The sequence below is a fragment of the Maylandia zebra genome, linkage group LG7 (genome assembly GCF_041146795.1).
Source record: "Maylandia zebra isolate NMK-2024a linkage group LG7, Mzebra_GT3a, whole genome shotgun sequence".
NCBI classification, from domain to species: Eukaryota; Metazoa; Chordata; class Actinopteri; order Cichliformes; family Cichlidae; genus Maylandia; species Maylandia zebra.
The window spans coordinates 44,995,942-45,021,201 of record NC_135173.1 but is presented as its reverse complement, the minus strand read 5'-3'; the positions used below and the strand labels follow the sequence as shown (position 1 = coordinate 45,021,201).

Genomic DNA, 25,260 nt, shown 5'->3' with positions numbered 1-25,260 from the left:
AGTACAGTCCCTGACTGAGTTATTGAAAAATGTAATGTAATTACAGTAATGTGTTACTTTGTAAAGTGTTATAACCAAATCTGGTTACAAACCTTGGTACAGAAAACTGCTAGAGTTTCCTTTTAAGTTAGTGTGATGGACAGGGTAACAGCTGAGGTCAGGCAGGAGGCTCCGTGGACTATGATGTTCACAGACGATATAGTGATCTGTAGTGAAAATAGGGACCAGGTAGTAACGAGCCTGGAGAAGTTGGGGGAGAAGAGGAATAAAAGTCAGTACAACAAGACAGAATACATGTGTGTGAATGAGAGGGAAGCAGATGGAAAAGTGAAGCTGCAAGGAGTAGATGTAGTGAAGGCAGGCGAGTTCAAATACCAGTGGTAATCCAAAGCAACAGACAAAGCACAAGAGAGGTAAATAAGAGAGTGCAGGCAGGGTGGAGACAAGTGTTGAAAAGGGTGAGTGAAAGGGAAGGTTTACAAGGTGGCAGTGAGACCTGCTGTGATGTATGGTTTGGAGATGGTGGCAGTGACATAAAAAGAGGAGGCCGAGCTGAAGGTGTGAACATTTCCATTGAGAATGGACAAGATCAGATGCCCAGCTCGGTTCAAGCAGACAAAGTCAGAGAGATGGCCTGTACATGTGCAGAGGATAGTGGAGATATTGGAAATGGTAAATGGCCTGTATTTGTATAGCGCTTTACTAGTCCCTAAGGACCCTAAAGCACTTTACACATCCAGTCATCCACCCATTCACACACACATTCACACACTGGTGATGGTAAGCTACATTGTAGCCGCAGCCACCCTGGGGCGCAGTGACAGAGGCGAGGCTGCCGGACACTCCCGCCACTGGGCCCTCTGACCACCACCAGTAGGCAAACGGTGAAGTGTCTTGCCCAAGGACACAACGACCGAGGCTGTCGAAGCCGGGGCTCAAACCGGCAACCTTCCAATTACAAGGCGACCTCCCAACTCTTGAGCCACGATCACCCCTTAACGGTGAATATGGAGGTGCCAAGAAGAAGGAAAAGAGGGAGACCACAGCAAAGATTCATTGATGTAGTGAGGGAGGACAATGCAGAGAGTTAGTGTGACAGAGGAGCATGGTAGTAACATGGAGAGATGGAGGCTGATGACCCTCTCCGGGTCTCTTAAAGGGAGCAGCTGAAAGAAGAAGAAGAAAATGTGTCACTGCTCAAAAGATCCTAATGAGATGGGTTGTGAAGTTTAAAAACAACCTGGTGTTGTCATCCAAAAAGTGATTGGAAAATTGGAAATTTCACAGCCTTAAAATGGGCAGAGGAAAAGTGTGTATAAGGGCTTTTTTTGTTACTTTTATGGTGAATATGTAAAACACCCTGTAAAGGTTGAAGATTTGCATAGTGCTTAACTCCTCCAACAAGTAACACAAGTCATTTGGGGATGAAAAAAGAAAGAGAAAACAAGAAATTTAAATTACCCCCATCATCATCATCATCATCAATGACACAACCTTGAGGAAAACCCAGAACCCCCAAAATAACAACCATAAGCTGCTCCAGTGTTGGTGCTCACTTTCAAACTGTGTGTGAACTGAAATAAAGGTTAAATGTTCTAAATAGTGTTATTACCATTTTTTTGTGACACTAATGACCGGCACTTAACTCCACAGCTGAAGGTAACTCCCAGGCACAGATTTCAGTTTCAGCAACATTTTTTTTTTTTTTTTGCCTAATTTTCAGACACAGATTTAAAACCCATCAAGAACTAGAACTAAATCAAAGAAAATAAGTACAGGTGTAGAATTTTCCTGTCAGGTAACTTTTTCAGGTACTGTTTAGAGAAATAAAATGCAGTATTGTTTGGAGTCATCTGCTAGCAATAAGACACCAAATGATCTGTGATACAGAAAATTTGTTTTTATTTTTTCCCGTATTCATTAAACAGCCGTGTGTCACATGAGGTCTAATTCTTTTTTAATGCTCTTTTTTTCCCTTTTTCCTCACAACTTGACTAAAATGAATCAAGATGTGTCGTGCAGCTACTTTGCTTGCTTGTGAATTTTGTGTTTTTAAAGATATATTGCATTCGTACATGTTGGAAGCATATATAATCTAATACAATCCAGATTCTTTCCCTTTAAGTCGGTTGTTCTCATAAAACTTTGCGATTTGAGAAGCTGTAAAATCCTTGTGACCGTTTACTGTGGTTTAGCAGCAGGCTTCCTGCGGTCAATTGTGTAGATGCTAGAAAAAACTTCCTCGTTTGCGAGAGAGAGAGAGAAAGAAAGAACCGTGGATTAAGTTTCTCAACATATGCATTATACATCTGGTGTCACCACCAGGGCAGTGATTTGACTAGACTGCAGCAAATGATTTGGATTTATCAGCAGAAGAACAGAGTTTAGCAGTCAGCTGCCAGACAGTCAAGCAGATATCAAGTATCACTAGAGGTTCCTCGGGACAGACTAATTGTGACTTTTGCAAAAAAATTTTGCATGTGATGTGTGTTTCACGTTTTCAGCAAAGCTCCAGTGAAGCTAGGGTTGAGGTTGGAGGGTGGATATGTGGCAGATGGTTTCCCAGAAAGTGTTGCATGGCCATCAAAGAGTCATGTTTAGGTTTGAAATTCTCCTATGAAAGAAAAATAATGGATGAGTGAATAAAGTTTTGGCACAGGGTGTTGCAGGGTGTATGTTTGGGAGTTCATCCAACAGTCAGGACAAAAGTTTATCATGACTTTTTATAAATCTGGCTGGAAAAAGAAAGGAATGGAGACAGTATAGAGACATTTCAAAGAAATGGGACATATTATTCATCATGACTAAAACGAAATGGATTCACAAAAAAAGCTTTCGTCTGCTGCTGTGTCTGTGTGATGCACAGACATACGTGTTTCCTCTTTGTGCTGAAGAAAAAAGGTTTTACTGCTGTTAAATTTGCCAGACTGAGCAGTTATCAAACACTCTTGGCTGGGCACGATAGCACTTCCAGTTGTTATATGAGCAGCAGCACTAGATTGTGCAACAGAACCAGCAACTCTAAATGCTGAACTCCTCCTCCTCGTCATCATCATCGCCGTCGTCTCACAGAGCGCATCTGCAGCAGAGCGTTATGAGTTTACACGGATACACTGAAACTTAGCTTTTCCTCACTGTTCACGGAGTATCCTTCAGACATAAATGAAGGATAACTGAGTCAAAGACAACCTCGTTATAACAGTCGCTTTGTCACCGTTTCCTTTAACCGTGTGCACAATGGGATTGCGCGTGTTTGGCACACCGCTTTACGCATACTCCTGGGTCTATTTATTTGTTTTCACCCTGCAGGCTGCTCAGTCTCAAAGGAATCCGGGAACACAGCAAGGGAATGACCAAAGAGGGGCCCTCCGGCAGACGCTACAGTGGTCACACAACGGCAAGATATTTAGCATTCTAAGCCAAGGGTCTGAGTATCAGCCGGCCAGACGCAGGGGCGCAACGCAGGAGCGAGTGCAGGAGCGACCTGTCACAATCATCCGGGATGCGGACACCCAGAGACAACCGGTGGCCCAGCAGCAGCCTCCCCGGCCGGCCTCCAACCCGCAGGGCCAGCGCAGCCTCCCGCTGCCGATCCAGAGGCTCGTGAGAGGCCAGGAACACCGCCAGCATCACCAAGCGCGTCCCGGTGAGCGCACAGGGACGCAGAGGAGCCGGAGAGTAAATGATACCCAAGAGCAGGTCGATGTCAGGAGAGAAGACATGATGGTGGGAGACGATCCATACGATCCCTACAAGTCCATTGACACCGATAATCCATATTACAATTACTATGACGTTTACGAGAGACCAAGGGAGAGAGCGAGACCCGGATATGGCACAAGGTATCATCAGTACGGTAAGAATGGGAAAAGTGCCCTTAAGACATTTAAATTAGCAGAAAGATAGTTGTTAAACACAGAGTGGAGCAGGGAACTATATGAATAGCTACTATATCAAAATATTAACATTAAAACATAAGATGGAAGCATGTTTCATATCAAAAACAGTCACTCAAGTAACCAGTTTGTCAATTAGTGCCTCTTTTGCCTCTAAATTTCAGCATTTTTTGCTTTTTATGTGTGAAAAATTTCCTACTTGTTGATCTGTTTTTATTGCATTATAATGGAGATTATGTGTCATCATTATGTGGTGTATTGTAGGTCTCCCTGATCTGGTTCCTGACCCATACTACATCCAAGCCTCGGCCTACGTCCAGAGAGTCCCGATGTACAACCTGAGATGTGCGGCTGAAGAAAATTGTTTGTCAAGGTAGACTGCTGTCAGGACTGGTCCACGAGGAGAAAAAAAAAAGTGAAAGAAAAAAGCGCACCCGCTTTTGAGTGTGATTCAGAGAGTTCTCAGCCATAACAACCACTTTAAAGTGTTTGCGGGTGAAAGCTGCCCAGTGGGAGCATGAGATGAGGTAAAATTAACCAAATCCTGCCGCTGATGGTGCAGAGGGGGTGGTGTGGAGGATTTCTGTAAAAGTTTAATCATAGCCTCCTCTGGGAGAGAAAGCCTGAATGGTAAACACATTATTGAAAACTAACCCAAACAACCACTTTGCCTTTTAAAAAAAAATTTCCACCCACCATTTACACATGAACTGGCTCAACTCAGAAGAGGGTATGTAGCAGGGAAAACAAATCTTAGTGACATCACTGTGTCCACCTATAATAGTGTTTTTGGGGGGGTTAAAATCTTTTTATCTTTGTATCCTGTCTACAGTTCCGCCTATAGAGCACGAGACTACGATAGCCGCATGCTGCTGAGGTTTCCTCAGAAAGTCAAGAACCAGGGCACCGCAGACTTCCTCCCCAACAGGCCACGTTACTCCTGGGAGTGGCACAGCTGTCACCAGTGAGTATAATGTCATGCCAGTGCTGTCCACCTCATCGTCACTCAGACAAAGAGTCTCTGTGACATGTCGTTGCATTAAACTGACACCCCAAACTGACTTTATGTGCTCCTTTTTGTCTCCACGAGACAATTGTTAAGGTGTCTGCACTGCAGTTTTTCCAGGTATATGAGGTTTCCATAAACCCAAAGAACCAAAAAAAAAAGAAAAAGACACACATGTATAGAAAAGCTTGAGAGCTTGAGATGATTGTTTCTCCAGATACTGCGGGGGGGGGGGGGGGGGGAATGAAAAGTGGTTTGATCCAGAAAATATTCAAATATTAATGAAAGTCTCAGAAAAAAATGGGTGTTTGGATGCATTTACAGTACATCTCAGCTTGACTCTGCATGCTAAAATATCTCTGCAGCTGAAATATCAAACATACTGAGTGTATTAATATATAAATACATGAACTTAGGAGGGACTTTTAAAAAGACATTTAAATGAACAAAAACCAGCTCTAAACTCAGTCTGGGAATTCTGCCCTGAGTGTGAAGTGAGAAGCTTTGGAAAGTCACGTCTCAGTCCATCCATCATTCCATCGACATTTCTTCTTCTACTTCCAGGCTGATGTTTATCAAGACTATGATTTAAAGAACAGGGGCGGTGTTTGGACATTAAAAGTGTTTTTCAGGAGATGCTACCAGAATTACTGGTTGTCTGTTGCAGTCTGCAGTTGTGGTATGGCACCCCCTGTTGAACCACAGCTGTGTTACTTTTGGCTGTTTTTATATTTTTGCAGAGATTTGATATCTGGAACAACATCTCAACACAAGTTTTAGCTGTATCTTTAGGCATTTGAAGAGGAAATCTTCTGTTTTTTCAAGCTCAACATTAAGACACAAAGAGCCTGTCTTTTCAATCTAAATCTAGAGTAGCCTAATTAAACATTTCATTCATTTACATCTGCAAAGTCATTAAAGCTGTATGACGAGGATATTATGCCCAAAAGAAAACCTGCTAGTATTTTTGTCCCATGTTTGAACTTACAGAAATGTGACTGGTGTTTCCAGAAAAACTACCTCAGTCCATAGTTATGCTGTGAAGCAAGCGGTCCTCTGAGCGACTCCCCAAGATGGAGCACTTTTGACAGAGAGCCAGGAAACCATTTATGTAGACTCTATAGATATTTTTCCGTGTTTTGAAAGTCAGCTGATGTTAAAAACCAGATTGCTTTTGTTTCATTGAACGAACTCTTTCTTCCTGATACTGGAGGTGAACCAGATGCTTATTCCTATAACCGTCTACATGACGAATAAAATATAGTTTTAGTCACTGTGACTTGAAGCCTTTTGATCCAAATGTATTTGACATATTAGTCTGCGTTTATTGGCTCATGAATGAAAACCTTTGAAAACTTCACACTGATGCGAAGTTCACTGAGTTTAATGACTTGTTTCTTCAGTTGCTGTCACTGTGCTGCTGATCCACAGGCACTACCACAGCATGGATGAGTTCAGCCACTACGATCTGCTGGATGCCACCACTCAGCGGTCAGTGGCAGAAGGCCACAAGGCCAGCTTCTGCTTGGAGGACACTTCCTGTGACTATGGATACTACAGGCGATATGCCTGCACCTCACATACTCAGGTCTCAGAGATAAGTGCTGTAAATGTAACTGTAAAGGTTGTGCCTTACTTTGAAAAGGGTCACATGACAAGATTGCGCATACGTGAAAGGTGTTATACGTGGTGATACATCCACAGAGGAAGGAGAAAGGTGACCATCAGCACATTTAAGCACTTCAGAGTCTTTCAGGTTCATGAACTACATGTAAAATATGTACTAGCTACCATGACAACCAACATTACGATTTAAGAAGCCTCATTCTGAAGCCTTAGTTTGAGCGTATTGGGTGTTGCCTTCTTAGTTTTCTGAAAACTGTGTGATGAGTGAGGGGAAGCTACTTTCATGTGCAGTGGTTTACATGTTCGCCTAACATGTAAAAAATCCCCTATTTGAGACCATTAATAGACACAAATCCCTTAGGGGTTGCATGAGAAAGTGCATCTGGTGTAAAAATTTGGCAGATCGCTGATGCGCTGCCATCTGCTGTGGCAACATCTTTTAGAGAAGTGTGTAACTGTGTGTGTATCTGAAACTAGCGGCTGAGTCCATAAACTCCTCACTGAGTTCACTCAGGATACAAACACACATATCAGCTGTTTAGCTGTCTTCTGTAAAGAGATCGTTCTGTAGACAGAGAAGTCGTCTGCTGCCGCCTTTTAAAGATGAATCCAGGTTAAGCTGCTCAGAAAGCGTTGGTTAGCATTTAGTAGAAACACAGCTCAAACGTTCATGCTTTATCTGCCAGATGTACAGCTGTTTCCTAACAAGTTCACTGTGTAAACAACTTGTTTTGGCTGCCTCTTTTTGCCACAGTGTACTAAATTTATCCAGTTAGCTCCTGTTAGAACAAAGTTGGAAAAAGTTTGAATTTTGCAACTAGCTACTGCTTTACAAGCTCACTTACTAAATACCTCTGTAGAAACCATAGTTTTTATTTTTGACTTGAATTTCATGGATTACTTTTTTGGTGGGAGCTTCATTTTTATAGGAAATCACACTAACAATAGATCTGTTATACTCAAGTATCCCAGTACAGCACAATTCAGTTTGAAAAGGTTTTTTTGTAAGTCCTTGGCAGATTGCATTTATAAGAGACATATACAGGGAGTGCAGAATTATTAGGCAAATGAGTATTTTGTCCACATCATCCTCTTCATGCATGTTGTCTTACTCCAAGCTGTATAGGCTCGAAAGCCTACTAACAATTAAGCATATTAGGTGATGTGCATCTCTGTAATGAGAAGGGGTGTGGTCTAATGACATCAACACCCTATATCAGGTGTGCATAATTATTAGGCAACGCCCTTTCCTTTGGCAAAATGGGTCAAAAGAAGGACTTGACAGGCTCAGAAAAGTCAAAAATAGTGAGATATCTTGCAGAGGGATGCAGCAGTCTCAAAATTGCAAAGCTTCTGAAGCGTGATCATCGAACAATCAAGCGTTTCATTCAAAATAGTCAACAGGGTCGCAAGAAGCGTGTGGAAAAACCAATGCGCAAAATAACTGCCCATGAACTGAGAAAAGTCAAGCGTGCAGCTGCCAAGATGCCACTTGCCACCAGTTTGGCCATATTTCAGAGCTGCAACATCACTGGAGTGCCCAAAAGTACAAGGTGTGCAATACTCAGAGACATGGCCAAGGTAAGAAAGGCTGAAAGACGACCACCACTGAACAAGACACACAAGCTGAAACGTCAAGACTGGGCCAAGAAATATCTCAAGACTGGTTTTTCTAAGGTTTTATGGACTGATGAAATGAGAGTGAGTCTTGATGGGCCAGATGGATGGGCCCGTGGCTGGATTGGTAAAGGGCAGAGAGCTCCAGTCCGACTCAGACGCCAGCAAGGTGGAGGTGGAGTACTGGTTTGGGCTGGTATCATCAAAGATGAGCTTGTGGGGCCTTTTCGGGTTGAGGATGGAGACAAGCTCAACTCCCAGTCCTACTGCCAGTTTCTGGAAGACACCTTCTTCAAGCAGTGGTACAGGAAGAAGTCTGCATCCTTCAAGAAAAACATGATTTTCATGCAGGACAATGCTCCATCACACGCGTCCAAGTACTCCACAGCGTGGCTGGCAAGAAAGGGTATAAAAGAAGAAAAACTAATGACATGGCCACCTTGTTCACCTGATCTGAACCCCATTGAGAACCTGTGGTCCATCATCAAATGTGAGATTTACAAGGAGGGAAAACAGTACACCTCTCTGAACAGTGTCTGGGAGGCTGTGGTTGCTGCTGCACGCAATGTTGATGGTGAACAGATCAAGACACTGACAGAATCCATGGATGGCAGGCTTTTGAGTGTCCTTGCAAAGAAAGGTGGCTATATTGGTCGCTGATTTGTTTTTGTTTTGTTTTTGAATGTCAGAAATGTATATTTGTGAATGTGGAGATGTTATATTGGTGTCACTGGTAAAAATAAATAATTGAAATGGGTATATATTTGTTTTTTGTTGAGTTGCCTAATAATTATGCACAGTAATAGTCACCTGCACACACAGATATCCCCCTAAAATAGCTAAAACTACAAACTACTTCCAAAAACATTCAGCTTTGATATTAATGAGTTTTTTGGGTTCATTGAGAACATGGTTGTTGTTCAATAATAAAATTATTCCTCAAAAATACAACTTGCCTAATAATTCTGCACTCCCTGTATGTGAGCTCCCAGACTTCAGTACCTCTGATTCATTTAGATTCTGAAGAATCTGACGTATGATTTGGTTTCTTAAGTGTCTAAAAAGGAGAGTTGGGCTTCATAAACAAGCTCTGCTGTTTTCCCGAGGCTCCTGCGTTTGAGAGAACAGCTTTAGAATTTCCTTTCTGCATGAGCCAGTTCTTATGGTGATTTAATGATTTCCTGTCTCTCCTGATGATTCACCTGCATGACCGTCTGTGGTCAGTTTTTCAGCACGTTGACTAATTTTCCATCAGTTTTTTTTTCGTAATTTTAACTTGTATTTTGGTCTCTCTTCTTGTTGACATTGGATCCAAAATCACCTCCAGGATTAAACCAAAAACGTTCTTTTTATATAATGACGGGAAAAACAGGTTGAAATCAAGTACTGTTTTGTTTTTTTGCATGTAAAAGTTTGCTTATATTTTTTTTATATGGATGCTGTCCAACGCGCAGGGCCTGAGCCCGGGATGTTATGATACCTACAACGCAGACATCGACTGCCAGTGGATTGACATCACAGATGTGAAACCTGGCAACTATGTCCTGAAGGTTTGTTAGAAATACCACGACTTCCTCCCAAAGCACCTTTAAAAGAGTTTCATTTATCAATATTTCTTCTTTTACTAACAGATCTTTAACCATATTGTCCACAGATCAGTGTAAATCCTTACTACCAGGTTCCAGAATCGGACTACAGCAACAATATTGTGCGCTGTGATGTTCGCTACACGGGCAACTATGCCTACGTGTCAGGTTGTCACATGTCAACGTAAGTACGATGTCTGAGGTGACACTTTTAGTCCTAATATTTCTCACTGTCTCCATCGGTTAATTTGTTTTTATTAAGATTTTCACACAGAAACTATTTACGTGTTCACTTTTTTAGATATTAAAGAACGACAGTCATCCACAGCGGCTCAGCGGCTGTGTAAATGACAAAGAAGAGGACTGCACATGAAAGCATATAAAGCAACATAGATAAAAGAAAAAAACAGGGTTTTTTGTTTTCTTAAGACATGCATTCACTTTAAAATGTAATCACTCCCAATTTAGGAAAGAACAAGTAGGAATCATCTGATTATTATAGCAGCAGATAAAGTTGAATTTTTCTTTGCTTGTGTGGGAAAAGAAATCTTTGTTTTTTCTCCTTAATGAAAATCATATAACCTCAGCTTTGTTTTTTTGCTTTTCTTTTGGGGGGGGGGGGGTATTTTTCATAGCTCATTTCTGTTGGATTGTACTGTATGCTTGCCTTTTACTGCCACTTGTTAGAAGAAATAAAATCCAGAAAAACATGAGCCTAAAAGAGAAAAATCGCAGCATAAATCATGTATATCACAATGTTATATTGAACCCAGTTGTTTAAAGGAAAATATATTTATATGCAGCAGATGAAACTCTCTTTACGCAAGAGCTTTTGTTGAAACTTACTTGAATAAAACTGTAATATTGTATCGAAGTTTTAGGCTGATTATTGTGATCGTGGTGACTTTGTTTCCAACATGTATGTATATGTTATTGTCTTTGATTAAGCCACTGATTCTTTTTTTAAAACTGGATAAAATTTCTGAAAATAGCAAAGAAAAAGCTGATTGTTTTAATGTGTCACGCTAATATAAAGCAGAGAAAAGCAGCACAGAACCACTGCAGCAAAACAGAGACTCTCATTTCCTCACATTTAGTCCCTCTTATTGAAAATTACTGGAAAGATAGATTTCTATTACCTTCCTAGAGTGATGAGCACCCATCAAATACACTCTTGACTGTTTGTAACACAGGCTTTGCATAATAAATTTGTAATGTCAATCTGCAATATCACTACTGAAAACCCCGTGATGTCATTAAAGTTGTTTCCTGAGTTGGCAAATTTCCTTCAGTGCGAGGGAAACTTTCCACATGCTACACATCACGTATAACTGGTATTAGTGCCTGATGTCAGTGAAGTCACTCTTTACACAATGGTATATACATTTCTACGAGCATGTATGTTTTCATGAGTTTCATGCACTTGCTATAACGTTTCCTGGGTGACTCTGTTGTCAACACCATAACTAAAGGCTGGTTTAAAAGTACATATTCAATGACACACAATGAAATACGTCTTCATAGATGTTTGAACTGGTTAAAAGTATTGTGTATTTCACTGATAATATCACTCAGTATTATTTATTACTAGTTCATTGAGGTTTGCAGGCATTCCTTTATACTCAGCTCTCTTAAGGTCCCACCACAGCACTGATTCACTCATTCAAACGACACATTGATTCTTTTCTTTTTCAGCAATTCTGTTTGCTGATTTGCTGCTGTGCTTGTGATCGTTGTCATGCTGCATGATCCAATTTCAGCCAAACTTTAGCTGTCAGAGAAATGGCTTCACATTGAACCTTTGGTATAGAGCGGAGTTCATGGTCGACTCAATGTTTGCAAGGTTCCCAGGTCCTGCGGCTGTAAAACAAGCTAAAATCATCACCCCTCTACCACGCTTCAGTTTGTATGAGGTATTATGTGCTGATATGCTGTTTTTTTTCCCTCCTGCATGGCGTTGTGCATTATTGCCAAACAGCTACACTTTGGTGTCATCTGTCCAAAGGACATTGTTCCCGAAGTCCCAAGGTTCAGGTGCAACTTTGCAAGGTTTAGCCATGATGTCAACCCTTCAAACAAGCCATACTTGTTCAATCTTTTTCTAATTGTAATATTGTGAGCTTTAACACTTAACATCCTAACTGAGGCTTGTAAAGTAGAGTTGTGTTTTTGCTGTTCTTCCAAGCATTTCAAAGTCTCGAAAAGGATGAGGTTGGAGCTGGAAAAGAGGAAGACCACAGAAAAGATTTGCACATGTAGTGAAGGAGGACATGCAGATTACTGGGGTGTCAGCAGAGGATGGTAGAGATAGGGTGAAATGAATGCAGATGACGGGCTGTGGCAACCCATGAACTGAGCAGTTAAAAGAAGAAGAAGAAAATATTCTAACCCAACATTCACACACTTACATATATGGATCGGAGGCAACTCAGAATTCAGTATCTTGCCCAAGGATCCTTTCTCATGTAGATTAAAGAAGCCAGGGCTCAAACCACCATCCAACTAGCAGACAGCCTTCTCTGTCTCCACAGCCACCACAGATGCTAAATTATCGAAAAAAACAATAAAACCGAAGCCCATGACATTAAAAAATACACAATTTGACACAATGCCACTGCCTGTCGAAGTTAATAAATTAATTAATTCTTTTATAATTAAAAGGAAAGACATTCACGATTAAAAATGACCCCACTGGGCCACCTGAATGTTAAACTGTCCTCTGTGGCGCTTTCTTCAAGATAATCCTTACAACGGTGTGCCCTCCGGTCCAGCAGGGGGCACCACTGAGATGTCTTTCGTCACATTTGAATTCTGTGATTTTTATCAGTCAAACTGGAGTAATCCACCAGCACTGAGTGAGTGAGTGAGTGTGTGTGTGTGTCAATGTGTTTGTGTGCGCCAGAGGATCAAGATCAAACATCACCTACCTGAAAATCACGCCTCAGTTCGAGTGAAGATGCATCCGGTGCGAGTGTCGATCCCGTCTTTTCGCTCAGAAAACAGCTCGGTGGAGAAAGGATACACGGTGAGCTGCTGCCTAATAAACCCTGTGTGTCTGTGTGTCGCCTGTCCTGCCGCTGTCATCAGATTTAATGTCAACTGTGCCGCTGTCTCTCTCTGTTAGATCATAAACTGCACTCTGCTCGCTTCAAATCAGCACCGAATTCGCACTTTATGGTGCAAATGAGGCACGAAAAGAGGCAAAAGTTACTCTGACTTTAGAATCTGTGTCTAATCAGAGAGGCTCCAGAGTTTTAAACCAGCCCTCCACACCCAGCTGACATCTTGACATCTGTAAATAAATAAATAAATAATAATAACAATAATAATCTAGAGTAAGGAATAAATAAGATGAAGATAAATACTTTAATGAGGTTATAAGTAGCTGAGATATGCTCAGTTTAAAGATATATAGTGTAGGGAGTCCTTGATTGGGAATAAACACAGGTAAGGATTTAATCCAGGCACCACTGCTTCACCCTTAAATGTTTTCTTTTGTAAAATATTGTTTAAAATCACTTCCAGTAAAGGCTGCTGTCACTGCAAACACATAAGGGTGGTTTCAGCTTTTTAAAATCAGTCATTTACTCATTTAGAGATCAAACTAATTGTACTGCAGTCTTCTAACATCAGAATCAGTAAGATATATATCTGTCTTTTACTCATCTTGTGACTACAACATTTTATCTAAGCACGTCAAACTCATTTTGCCACTGTTACAGCCCACCTTGACCATAAGTGGGCCAAACCACTGTCAGTGTAAAGAAGTTGGACTGCGCATTTAATACCAATTAATACTAAAAGAAGACCAGTTTCAACAATATATCTCAGTTTTTCTAGACAATAAAGAAATGCTGCTGTAAAAAAAAAAGAAATCTGTCAGCGCAGATAAACAAATGTGTTCTGGTGGCCCAAAAAATAAATTTTTTTCCCCTGCTGTGGACCCACTGTAAAAGAAAATATAAATATATATAAATTTTTATAGTAGATGGTAAGAAAAAACTTTTCTGTGGTTTAATTGTTATTGTTTATTTATTACTTTGGTGTAGAATGAATGGCAGTGGTGGACTTCATCAGCAGGAAACGCTGTAAAATCGATGAAAATACAGTTAAAAGTACAAAATCTGTGCCCTCCTTTACATTTTCCACAGCCGTGCGGGTCTTTGTGGGCCGTGTCAAACGCGTGCCTTGTGTTTGACACCCCTGCTCTAAGGAGTCCTATCCCCTTTATTGGGAACCACTGTTCAATTAGGCAACAGTTCCCAGTTTTGTGGCATCATTTTGAGGAAGGCTTTTTTTCCCTGTTTTAATGGCATGATGTTTTATTGCTGGAAGTCATGAGGACCTTAGAGCAGTGCTTTTGAGTTTGACTTCCTGACCTCCAAGATATTGTGTAATACCCATAAAAAGAAAGTTTTCTGAATTTATTTCTCAGTATTCACGTATGGACACTGTGTTCAGGTTTATGAGATGATTATATATTTTATTTAAAATATATTTTTAAATAAGATTCAACACCTGTTTGGATTCTTCCAGCATTTGTTAATAATGATTACTTGTTGGCTTTTCCACGGTGTGTGTGTTCACAGCGCTGCCGTCATTTATTGTGAATTTCCTCCTTTGCAAAATGCTGTCCAGAACGGCAGCGTGCGTGCTGTGAATCTCTTACTGAAGGAAGGGAAGTGGAAGGCAGCCTGTTTAGGGATGTTAACAGTAACTCTGACAGATCAATTTGTTTTTTCTGTCACAACAGCCAGATGTTTCCTCTTGTTGTGGAATTAATGCTGACATCGACGTTACTGTCACTGCTGAGTGTATGGGTAGAGCAGAGAAATTTTCAGTTGAATGAGTCACTAAGCTGACTTATCTTTTTTCTTTCAGGTCTTTAAAATTGACGTGTTGATGAACGGCAGACAGCATGCTGTTGAGAAACGCTACAGCGAATTCCACGCTTTGCATAAAATGGTGAGATTCAACTTTCAGTTCTGATTCTTTTTTTTTTCGCACAATCATTCTTTCCTGTGAGCTAAAAATTTACTAAAGCGTTCAAGTGTTTAACTTCCGCCATTAATGTGTGAAAAACCTACAGATTTTACACATCAACCATGATATTCTAATTTAACTTAACACTGGTTTATGAATCACTCAAACATAAGAACACACCTGCCTGAACTAGTGTTGTGTTTACACATAACAACTTAGCAAAGCAACCAGTTTTAAATCTTTAGGCGCTCTTTGGGAGCCTGTTGCAAAAACATATTCTCCAAAAACACATTCTTTAGTTGAATCTACAAAAAATGCCAATGATACCACAGTTTGACAGGTATGTGATAGATTTTTGCACCAACTTGGTGATTCCCAAAGAGCTATTAGCTGAAAACGTGCCATATATATTACCAGAGAGTGCTGGTGCAGTGTGTCCTTAAGAGATTGAGGAAACTGGACAGATAAGGACACACTAATAAGTGTCAGGCCTTAAAAAAAACTATCTTGCACAGACAAAGTTGTCCTTAAGAAATAATGAAAAAATACAGCAAAGAACTGACACAGGAGGTGAGAGATGCATCTGGGCCTTCAGCTGATCCATCTACTGTTCACTGAAGCCTCATCAGGAATGGTCTCAGTGGAATGGCAGCTGACAAGAAGCCATGCTTAAGGGAGGAAAACCCATAAAGATTATTCATAGGACAGCAGGACTGGACTGGGACAAAAAATCGGGCCGGGCATTTTGACTAAAGACTGGCCCACCAGGTGTTACAGGAAAAGCCATAAAACCTTTGAATGAAAACAAACGCTGTTGTGACAGTGATGTACAGTCTTGTTGGTATATGTATGATTTCTATACATTTTACATCAGATTAAAACTTTGGTTGTAAGATTCAGATAATTATTTATTCAAAGCTAGACATTTTAAATGAGAATAAGAAAGAAAAGTATATCTTTGTGCCCCCCCTTTCCCTGTTAATGCCCTGCCTGCCCCCCTGGCAAAGCTTTGCTACACTGGCCCCTGCACAGTTACCAGCTGTCAGCTACGTAAAAAAAAAAGGATCCTGGTGTTATTTGTCTCTCAGAAACAGTTCATAACTTCAACTCATTCATGTCACCTAAAAGGTAAACCTGTTTCTCCATCACCTGTTCAGCTCTGATGATTCAGTAACATCAGGACATCTCCTGGTTTCATCTTCATGTTTCCCTCTCACCACATATCCAAACCGACATCATGACCAGCAGCTTTACAGCTGTGGCTCCAGCAAACATCAGCTGATACTTGAAATTAATATTAAATAAATTCTAACAACAGCTGATCAAGCTTAAACGTGCTGCTGTTGTTTAGAGCGACATTCACTGATTTCCTCTTTCTGGCGCAAAGTGGGCGATAAACAAACAAGAGAGACGGGACTTGTGTCAGAAACGGGTCTCTCCTCCTCCTGCCTCCCCTTTCTCTCATCCACGTGCTGGCCTCTGTGGAAGCTCTGCCATAGCAGCCACCAAACACCAGAGTTATTTGTACACATGTGCCAGCATCTGGCCAATCTACCACCTTTCATTATTTTATAACGTTACAAAAACAGCAACTAAAAAAATCCATATATATAGTAGAGATGAACCGATCCGATATTACGTATCGGTATCGGTCCGATACTGACATAAATTACTGTATCGCATATCGGAGCGAAATAAAAAATGTAATGATCCATTAAATATCAAAAAAGCACCTCACAAAACTTGTGACACGGTGTAACTCGGCTCATAACCGCAGCACGTCGGAGCAGTGTGCTCACGTGATAGAGCGGCTGTGTGTATTTGTAGCCTCACTACCAAACCAGCATTTCATCTCCGAGGAAGTTATCCCAGAGAGAAGTAAAGCAAATGTGTAAGTTCATCTCTGAATGTTTGTAAAGCATTCCCACATTAAGCTTAACAACAGATATATGGAGCGACTGCCTCTCTCTCTCTCCTGCTGCTACTTCAATCGTGAAACTGCTTAATGATCAGTTGATCGGCTTTTCTGTCGCGAGTCCGTCTCTCTTCTTTGTTTATCGCCCACTTCACGCCAGAAAGAGGAAACCAGCGGCCGAACAACAGCAGCATGTTTAAGCTTGATAAGCTATTGTTAGAATTTATTTAATATTACTTTCTACACCAGGATCCTTTTTTACGCAGCTTTTTACGTAGCTGACGGCTGGTAACTGTGCAGGGGCCGGTGTAGCAAAGCTTTGCCAGGGGGCCAGGTGGGGCATTAACAGGGAAAGGGGGGGCACAGAGAAATACTTTTCTTTCTTATTCTCATTTAAAATGTCTAGCTTTTCTGAAGGTCTTTCAACCTTTCTTCTTTGCATATGGTTTGGCATGACTGTTGTGTTTTTTAAGCAAATTAACAATAATCTATGAACCATTCAAGGATTTAAAAAAGCACCTAAATCAAGGGATAAGCCAGTGCTGTTTCTACACATACCAGACAACCTAGCAAAGAGCCAATTTAAAAGACTGAGCTCCAACAGGGAGATCAGTTTGAGAACAGAAAAAAAAAACACTTCAGCACATAGCACATGAATCATCACATCTCACAACATAGAACTATGAACTATGAAATATTTTGGGTGCAGTGTATTTTTTACATACAGGTATAACAGAATAGCTTTAGTGTTGTTATTTATTTAAACTTGAGTATAAACTTATACAAAATGCAGCAAGATATTAAAAAACAGTTTTATTGATTAAAAAACACTATATCGGATTCATATCAGTATCGGCAGATATCCAAATTTATGATATCGGTATCGGACATAAAAAAGTGGTATCGTGCCATCTCTAATGTGTGTGTGTATATATATATATATATATATATTAGGGGTGCAACGATACACAAAATTCACGGTTCGGTTCGATACTTTGGTGTCACGGTTCGATATTTTTTCGATACAAAAAAAATGTTCATGCCTTTTTAATTTGTCATTTATTAAAATTATAAATATATATTTTAACTCAAAAGTACAGTTTTTAAATTTAATGTTGCTGAAACAAAAGTAATTAAAAAAATAAATATATCTCAGGGCTCTCAAAATTTCAAAATCCCTGGTAGCCCTTCAGGCAGGGACTCTTCAGTTTTTGGTAGCCCAAAATAAATTTAAGTAGCCCGAATAAAAAAAGAGAGCAATTTTTTGATTGACGTTTTGTTTCCTGTTTTGTTTCCTTTACAATATTATACTTTAATGTATAATATTGTATAATAATGTATAATGTATAATATCCTTTACAATATTATACATTAAAGTATAATATTGTAAATATTGTAATAATATTGTAAAAGTATAATATTAAAGTATAATATTGTAAAGGAAACAAAACAATCAAAAAATTGTTGAAAAACAAATTACAACATTGTATAAAAATTACAATCATCAACTCAAATACTTGGTTCTAATTGAACAGAAATTTCTATGAACTTGTAAGAACTGTGTAGGACATCAATCAGTCTGTGTCAGGTCCTGAATTTGAAATTTCCACTGAAGTCACGGGTAAGAGACAAGTGGAACTAAGATCTAGGCCATTTGCTTTTTGAAGTTTGCAAAGACTGCTAAATTTTGCCAGTGGTAGTTCACTCCTTGCAACATAGTACGCTGTTCTAAACAGATTTTTCAGGTTTATTTTTAGTACGTTATTTGCAATTGGTGTTTGTTCTGGGAAAGATATTGCAGACTGAGCAATAATGCATTTCTTGCATTTCTCATGGGTTCTAATGGGGGCCTTTCTTAAAATGACTAGTCCCAGTAACAAAGGCGCTTGTCGACTCAGAAATCGAGAGAAAACCAACAACACACCCGGCAGAACATTATGTTATTTACACGGGTGCACATAAGTGGTCCGCATGTGCGCATTTGCTGTCAAAATAAAAGACGCGCACCAGATAAGAAGTTGCAACGCGCGTTTGTGTCCATATAAAAAGCACTGTTTTTGTCCGCTAGAGTGGGATTTTCACGGCACATTCTGCACCACATCTCTGTGCGTTCATCATCTGTTTGAAGCCAGCTCACCTCCTGCAACCACTTTTCCGAGAATACGTGCTTCTTTTGTGGTTCGGACTCCTTCTGACATTTGTTTGGAGGTGAAGGAACACCAAAGTAATTGCTTAAAGGAGCTTCTTCGACATCTTTGAGAGTTCTAAACAAATGTCTGTCCTTCTCCAGAAAATCTTACGTATGCAAACACGCGTTGCAACTTCATATCTTGTGCGTGTTTTTTTTGTTTTTTTTATATTTTGACTGCGAATGCGCACCTGCGGACCACTTATGTGCAGCCCCGGTTATATAGCTCGTCATATTGCAGCCACAGAAATTCTTTTGTCCATGAAACCATAAAGCTGCACTTTCTTTTTGCCTTATAGTCTGATTTGTCATAACTTTCCGTTTTGTGGTAAGCTTTTCTTTGGCTGTCACTTCTTCACCCTGACCTGTCTTATTTGGCTCAGCAGAACTAAAATATATATCCTGCTGCTTTTACACACACATAACGGTCAGCGATTCTCTGCGCGATCAACCTCTCACATGTTTAAGCTTGCTGCGGGAGATTTCACTTGTCATGTTTGCATAGTAAGCTAACGATTGATAAGACAATGTCAGAGGAATTGGTGCACAAATTATCATCACTCACCAATCAGTGCTGTCGCTCTCTATACACAGTTCGCGTGATTGCAAAGTGAAAGCAAAAAACAAGCGCAAATTCAAACGCGATTTCAATATGTCACATATTGACAGTGGCTCACCGATGCCAATGACATAATTACCCAGCTACATTTCTGAAAGAATGCAAAACAAAACGTATATTTTTCCTTCCTACAATAGCCTGACGGGCAGGGCAGAGATAGATTTTGGTAGCCCTGTATCTGATTGAGGAATCACTCATCTTTGGAAAAGAGAGTTTATTACAGAGAAATGGCTCTTTCCAAAATAAAAGCTATACTATACGCTTCTTCTGGGCTATATTCTCAGCAGCATATTGTAGCGGGTCAGGGCTGTTCGGGGTTCTGTTTGTACAGTTATGTTTTGTTTATGTTGCCATAGTGACGGGTGACGCCCTCTCGCTGCGACGGTGTGTCCTTCCGGGGTCAGAGGGCGCCCTGTGTGTTGTTGTTGTGGCTGTGCGGTTGCCGCGCTGAGCAGTTAGCTAGCGGCAGTGTTCTTCTGCAGATGTCAATAAACGGCTGTGCTCCCTGGCTAGCTCACGGGAAGCAAGACCAAACGACACCTCCGTCTCCTCCTTGTCTGAGCTCGCCACATTGGTGTCAGAAGTAGGATGATGGTGGCACCCCATGTTTTGACCCGAGTGACTTTTCCCCCGCCAGTCGTGACTGTCCGGTGCGCCAAAAGAAGGCACCTGGACATTTGCAGGACTTTGTGTGGGGTAATGGGGTCGTCGGGGACGACTGACCCCTTAGGTGGGGGCTATGTAGCGGGTCAGGGCTGTTCAGGGTTCTGTTTGTACAGTTATGTTTTGTTTATGTTGCCATAGTGACGGGTGACGCCCTCTCGCTGCGACGGTGTGTCCTTCCGGGGTCAGAGGGCGCCCTGTGTGTTGTTGTTGTTGTTGTTGCTATGCGGTTGCCGCGCTGAGCAGTTAGCTAGCGGCAGTGTTCTTCTGCAGATGTCAATAAACGGCTGTGCTCCCTGGCTAGCTCACGGGAAGCAAGACCAAACGACACCTCCGTCTCCTCCTTGTCTGAGCTCGCCACATTGGTGTCAGAAGTAGGATGATGGTGGCACCCCATGTTTTGACCCGAGTGACTTTTCCCCCGCCGGTCGTGACCGGCCAGTGCGCCAAAAGAAGGCACCTGGACATTTGCAGGACTTTGTGTGGGGTAATGGGGTCGTCGGGGACGACTGACCCCTTAGGTGGGGGCTATGTAGCGGGTCAGGGCTGTTCAGGGTTCTGTTTGTACAGTTATGTTGCCATAGTGACGGGTGACGCCCTCTCGCTGCGACGGTGTGTCCTTCCGGGGTCAGAGGGTGCCCTGTGTGTTGTTGTTGTTGCTATTGCAGTGCGGTTGCCGCACTGAGCAGTTAGCTAGCGGCAGATGTCAATAAACGGCTGTGCTCTCTGGCTAGCTCACGGTAAGCAAGACCAAACGACACCTCCGTCTCCTCCTTGTCTGAGCTCGCCACAATATTAAACATATCAGGTCCCCATAAGGAGAATCATGTGCTAACGGCTGTCTAAATGACTCTGGTAAAGTTTGTAGCATGCATGCTTGTTGTTTTTGTCTGCTTCCACTTGTCTTTGCACTAGGATGATGTGCAGTCATATTCGTTGTGTTCCCACTAGTGCTGTCAGCGTTAATCTCGTTGAAATGACGTTAACGCCACAACACGGCAAATCTCTGTTAACGAGCTACCGCCGATCGCTCCGTGCATGGGGCTGGACGGCTAACACGTTAATGAGCTAACTGCACTAACACACTACTTCCCACCCATGTAATTGAGCATTGCGTGGCACATCCAACATACTGTTTTACTTTAGTCCATGACGCGCTTACCTTCAGGGTCATACGTCACATGAAAACCAAAATAATTCCAAACGCCACATCTGAATGAGGGTGGGGGAGGTTCAATTTGCCATGTTGCAAGTAGAGCTTAACTTCTGTCTGCTAGCTTGCCCTGCGCTCTTCCTTCTGACAATGCTGTCTGTGTTGAGCGCTCAGTGGATCTGCGCTCGACAGTGCAGCCTAGGCGGAGTAGTCGAACGCTGATTCACTGAGCGCTCAACACAGACAGCATTGTCAGAAGGAAAGTTGATAAAATAAATTACAAATTTTGTATTGTTCGATACATATGCGTACCGAACCGAAAACATTGTATCGAACGGTTCAATATCGATACGAGTATCGTTGCACCCCTAAAATATATATATATATATTAGGTAGGAAGATCAAGCAAAATGGACAGACTGTGTTCTAGCTGATAACTTGAAAAGCAGCTTAGAGCATTCACAGAAAAGTTCACATTGTGTAATCTGTTTACTGACTAAGGTGGCACAAACACACAGTCCATTGTCTCAGCAATGTCATTCCCTACATTAATAGCAACAGTTATTGTGCTGTGTTGTTTTCCAAACCTGACTGATGTTTGGAAAGAACAGACACTTTTTCAAATTGTTTTTTACTTATTAATTTATAAACATTTAAAGAATCTTTGCTAAAATACACAATTCAGATAGACATAGGCTATTTTTAAATGACTAATAATTACTTTATCATAGTAATAACCACACTATGGTCCCATTGTTTTGTTGGTGATTGTTCTATAATATCAGTAATCCAAAAAAGACATTTTCAAGGATTTTATTTTAAATTACTAAATATTTTCAGTTTTAAAATAACATGAAAACGTCTAGCCACAAGTTTTCCCTTAACAAGTTGACTTCAGCTCTGCCTTTATCTACAAACGATCAGAGGCTGATAAACTGCAATAAGCCCAGGAAACACCCAAAAACGGTTGCATTTGCAGCTGCAAGGAGAGTAAGGAGTTGCAGAGAGGGCATAACATACAAAAGTTTATTAGCTGAAATGTTCCAAATCAATTAACTATGAACAGCTTCTCAGAGCTAAACGTTTGTTCTTCTGTTTTCGGTGTGGTTTGTTCGGTGACCCCAAAAATAGTTTGGCATTTTGAGTAATTTAAAATATGTGAAATCAATTAAATAAATGTCTAAACATCCAGCTTAAGTGCTTTTGCATAAAGAAATGTTATACTAGCACTTTTGTTGAGCAAAATCCTCTGCAAAGGTAAATTTGTTAGGTGAGAGAGGGTATGTAGAAGGTCTTCTTATTTTTATTTCATTGAATGAGAGAGTTGACACTGTGTCAGACAGGAACTCTGAGAATGAGGTCGGACATGTCCGGTTGGTTTTCTTGGGCAAAATAGTTTAACTGTGCACATAACTTTGAAGCAACTGTACACATTTGTGTAACACTTTTAAATCCCTCCAGCTGAAGAAGACCATAAAGCCACCCGAGATCCCCTCGAAGCATGTGAGAAACTGGGTTCCCAAGGTCCTGGAGCAGAGGAGACATGGCTTAGAGCTCTACCTGCAGGTATTTGGACTCACATTCCCTCCAACTGTCAGGGCTGTTTGTCTCAGATATAAAGAAGTTAAATGGATTCAAACTCGCCTCTAGGATGCTTCGTTTTGGTGCTTCGTACACACTGAAATTTGCTTTTGTTCTGTTAGACTATAATTATGGAAAACGAGGTCCTTCCAAAGATATTCCTGGATTTCCTGAACATCCGCCATTTTCCTTCAGTGCCAAAAACAGAAAGTTGTGGGTGAGTGTAAACTGCTGGTTTACTTTAGAATAAAAGACCAGTTTGTGGCATTTGCGCTTGTTCCCAGGGTCGTGGAGGGTTATGTGGCATAACTTTTATTTTTCTTCTTTAAGGTCGTTTGATACAGAATCACTGGAGTCGAGGTGAGTCGTTTTTCCCTCCCATAGGTCATGTTCTTAATCTGCACTTTAACCAGTTAAAACATAAGTAACTATTTGCTCTACACTTGAACTTCACTCAGATTGATTGGCACAGACCTCCTGATTTCTCCTTCTTCCTCTCTTTTAGTAAACTTTCACATCAGCCGGTCATGCTGTTTCTGAGAGACCCCTACCTGCTGCCAGCTGGACACGGTGTGTGCACATAACATCTTAAAAGGCTTTCCTTTCTTCTCCATTTAAAACAAAATGTACTCATTCTTTATTTGACCTATTTTTCTTTCTTCTTCACCTTTTCAGATGAATTTTCTAACGTTGTGATCGAAGGCGTGGTGCACGGAGTTTACTACCCAGATCTTCAGCCAAGGTAGAGCCTCCAAGCCGAATCTGAGGGGACGTCACTACAAACGGGATGCTTCTTTTTTTTTTTTCTGCACCATTTCAGGTGTGCTTCATGAAGAACATAACACGTTAGGACACACTGAGCCCTTCACATCTTCCAAAGCAAATAACAAGAATCCATTCTTTTATTTTTGTAAGAAAGGACGCCAGGACTCAGCACATTTTAAAGCATAAACACGTTTTCCACTAACAAACTCTCCACTGTAAAAATGAAGTGAAACTGTTTGACTGGTTACTAGGATGTGTTCAAGCACAGAGGCGCATTTTCCTGATTATATTCTTTTTTTGGTTTGTTTTAGTCACCCTACAGTGTATTCTGAATGACTCTTGCACTCTCATGAACTGAAAAAGGGTTAGTGTGCCAGACGCACAGGAGCATTTCTGGCATCTAAAGCACAGGGTTAGACTGAGCTTGATGGATCATGGCCTGCAAACAGGGAGGTGCCCTTCTCTATTTTATCTCCAGTGATGTGGTGTTTCTGTTTATTTCGAGCTGCCAAAAGGAGCCTGCTGTGGGAGTGCTGTGGGTGAATTCTTTTTTTTAGGGACTGAAGAGGGTGTTTTTGCGTTTTGGTGGAGCCGACAGCGAGACGTTAGGGTGGAAATGACTGACTTTTTAAAGACGCTCTGGCTGTGATATTGACGTCTTTCACGAAGTCTGTGAGAAGTACTGTAGTGTTGATATTTGTGCTAGTGAGCTCGCTATGATGAAGTGACAAAGACTGAAATATGTGCCACAGCTGACTAGTAGATGCAGATGGTAACGGTGCAATTACTTTGGCTTCACTTGCGTTTTCCGTTCCCTCAGCAGATTTTCCCACATTAAAAAAAAAAACCAGGGAATCTCAGCCTTTTGAAATTAAGGGTTTGCTCTGTCGTCATCTTAAACGCACACCACCGACTTAGATGATAAGAGAGCCTCCAGTTCTCAACCCAGCAGAGAAAAAAATAAGAAATGTGTGTAAAAGCTGTAGGTACACGTAGATTTCTCACTGTTTGTGCATGACTTTGCAGATCGTGTTCATTTGTTTTATGGGAACAATTTGTGACCCGTCTCTAACACTAACGCACTCGTATTAATGTTTAAATCACAAATATAATCGAGGGTCAGTTAAGTTGTGGTAACTGGAAGCATAGTTGGCGCCGCCGTGTAAAAGGGATGCAGAGTGTTTCATTTTACAGACAGATGGTGATTTAGCAGACTTACAGCCAGTAAAATAACAGTGCAATATGATATGAAACACAAAACTTTGTCTTTATCTTGCTGCCTGGAATTTATTTCATGTAAAACTTTAAAATCTAACACCCTTCGATGACTGGTAGCTTTTGATGAAACTTTGTCACTGGACACTCTTCGGACAGCAATTAATAACCTAATAATTTTTTTTTTTTAACGTGACTGGACCTCCACTACACATTTATAGCCAAACAATGAATAATGAAGAGATTGTGATTGTGTGTCTTAGCAAATCATTGCCTGGAAATCCATGTTGTAGATTTATATGTATTTATATTGTGTGCTGTGTGTCATTCTGTGCCATAATGCCAGCCTACAGTGAACACTGGACGTCTGCTGTAGCACTTTATGAAGGGTAATGTGTACAATACTGACACCAATAAAAGGAAAAAGAATTCTCTATTTTCCGCAAG

At 41.0% G+C, this 25,260-nt stretch overlaps 2 protein-coding genes across 2 annotated transcripts; both read left to right on the top strand.

Annotated features, from left to right (window-relative positions):
- The first annotated feature begins 2,984 nt into the window (after nucleotides 1–2,984).
- Nucleotides 2,985–10,600, top strand: loxa (lysyl oxidase a). Its single transcript, XM_004538182.5, has 7 exons — nucleotides 2,985–3,856; nucleotides 4,161–4,269; nucleotides 4,729–4,860; nucleotides 6,334–6,490; nucleotides 9,600–9,695; nucleotides 9,800–9,915; nucleotides 10,033–10,600. The coding sequence occupies exons 1-7, from the start codon at nucleotides 3,238–3,240 to the stop codon at nucleotides 10,037–10,039; spliced, it is 1,236 nt and encodes a 411-aa protein (XP_004538239.3). The 5' UTR covers nucleotides 2,985–3,237; the 3' UTR covers nucleotides 10,040–10,600.
- Nucleotides 10,601–12,537: 1,937 nt separating this feature from the next.
- snx24 (sorting nexin 24) lies at nucleotides 12,538–25,249 on the top strand. The gene is made up of 7 exons (XM_004538184.5): nucleotides 12,538–12,756; nucleotides 14,613–14,696; nucleotides 22,714–22,818; nucleotides 22,956–23,050; nucleotides 23,164–23,193; nucleotides 23,339–23,403; nucleotides 23,509–25,249. Exons 1-7 carry the CDS (start codon nucleotides 12,688–12,690, stop codon nucleotides 23,577–23,579), a joined length of 519 nt encoding a protein of 172 aa, XP_004538241.1. The 5' UTR covers nucleotides 12,538–12,687; the 3' UTR covers nucleotides 23,580–25,249.
- The last annotated feature ends 11 nt before the right edge of the window (nucleotides 25,250–25,260 follow it).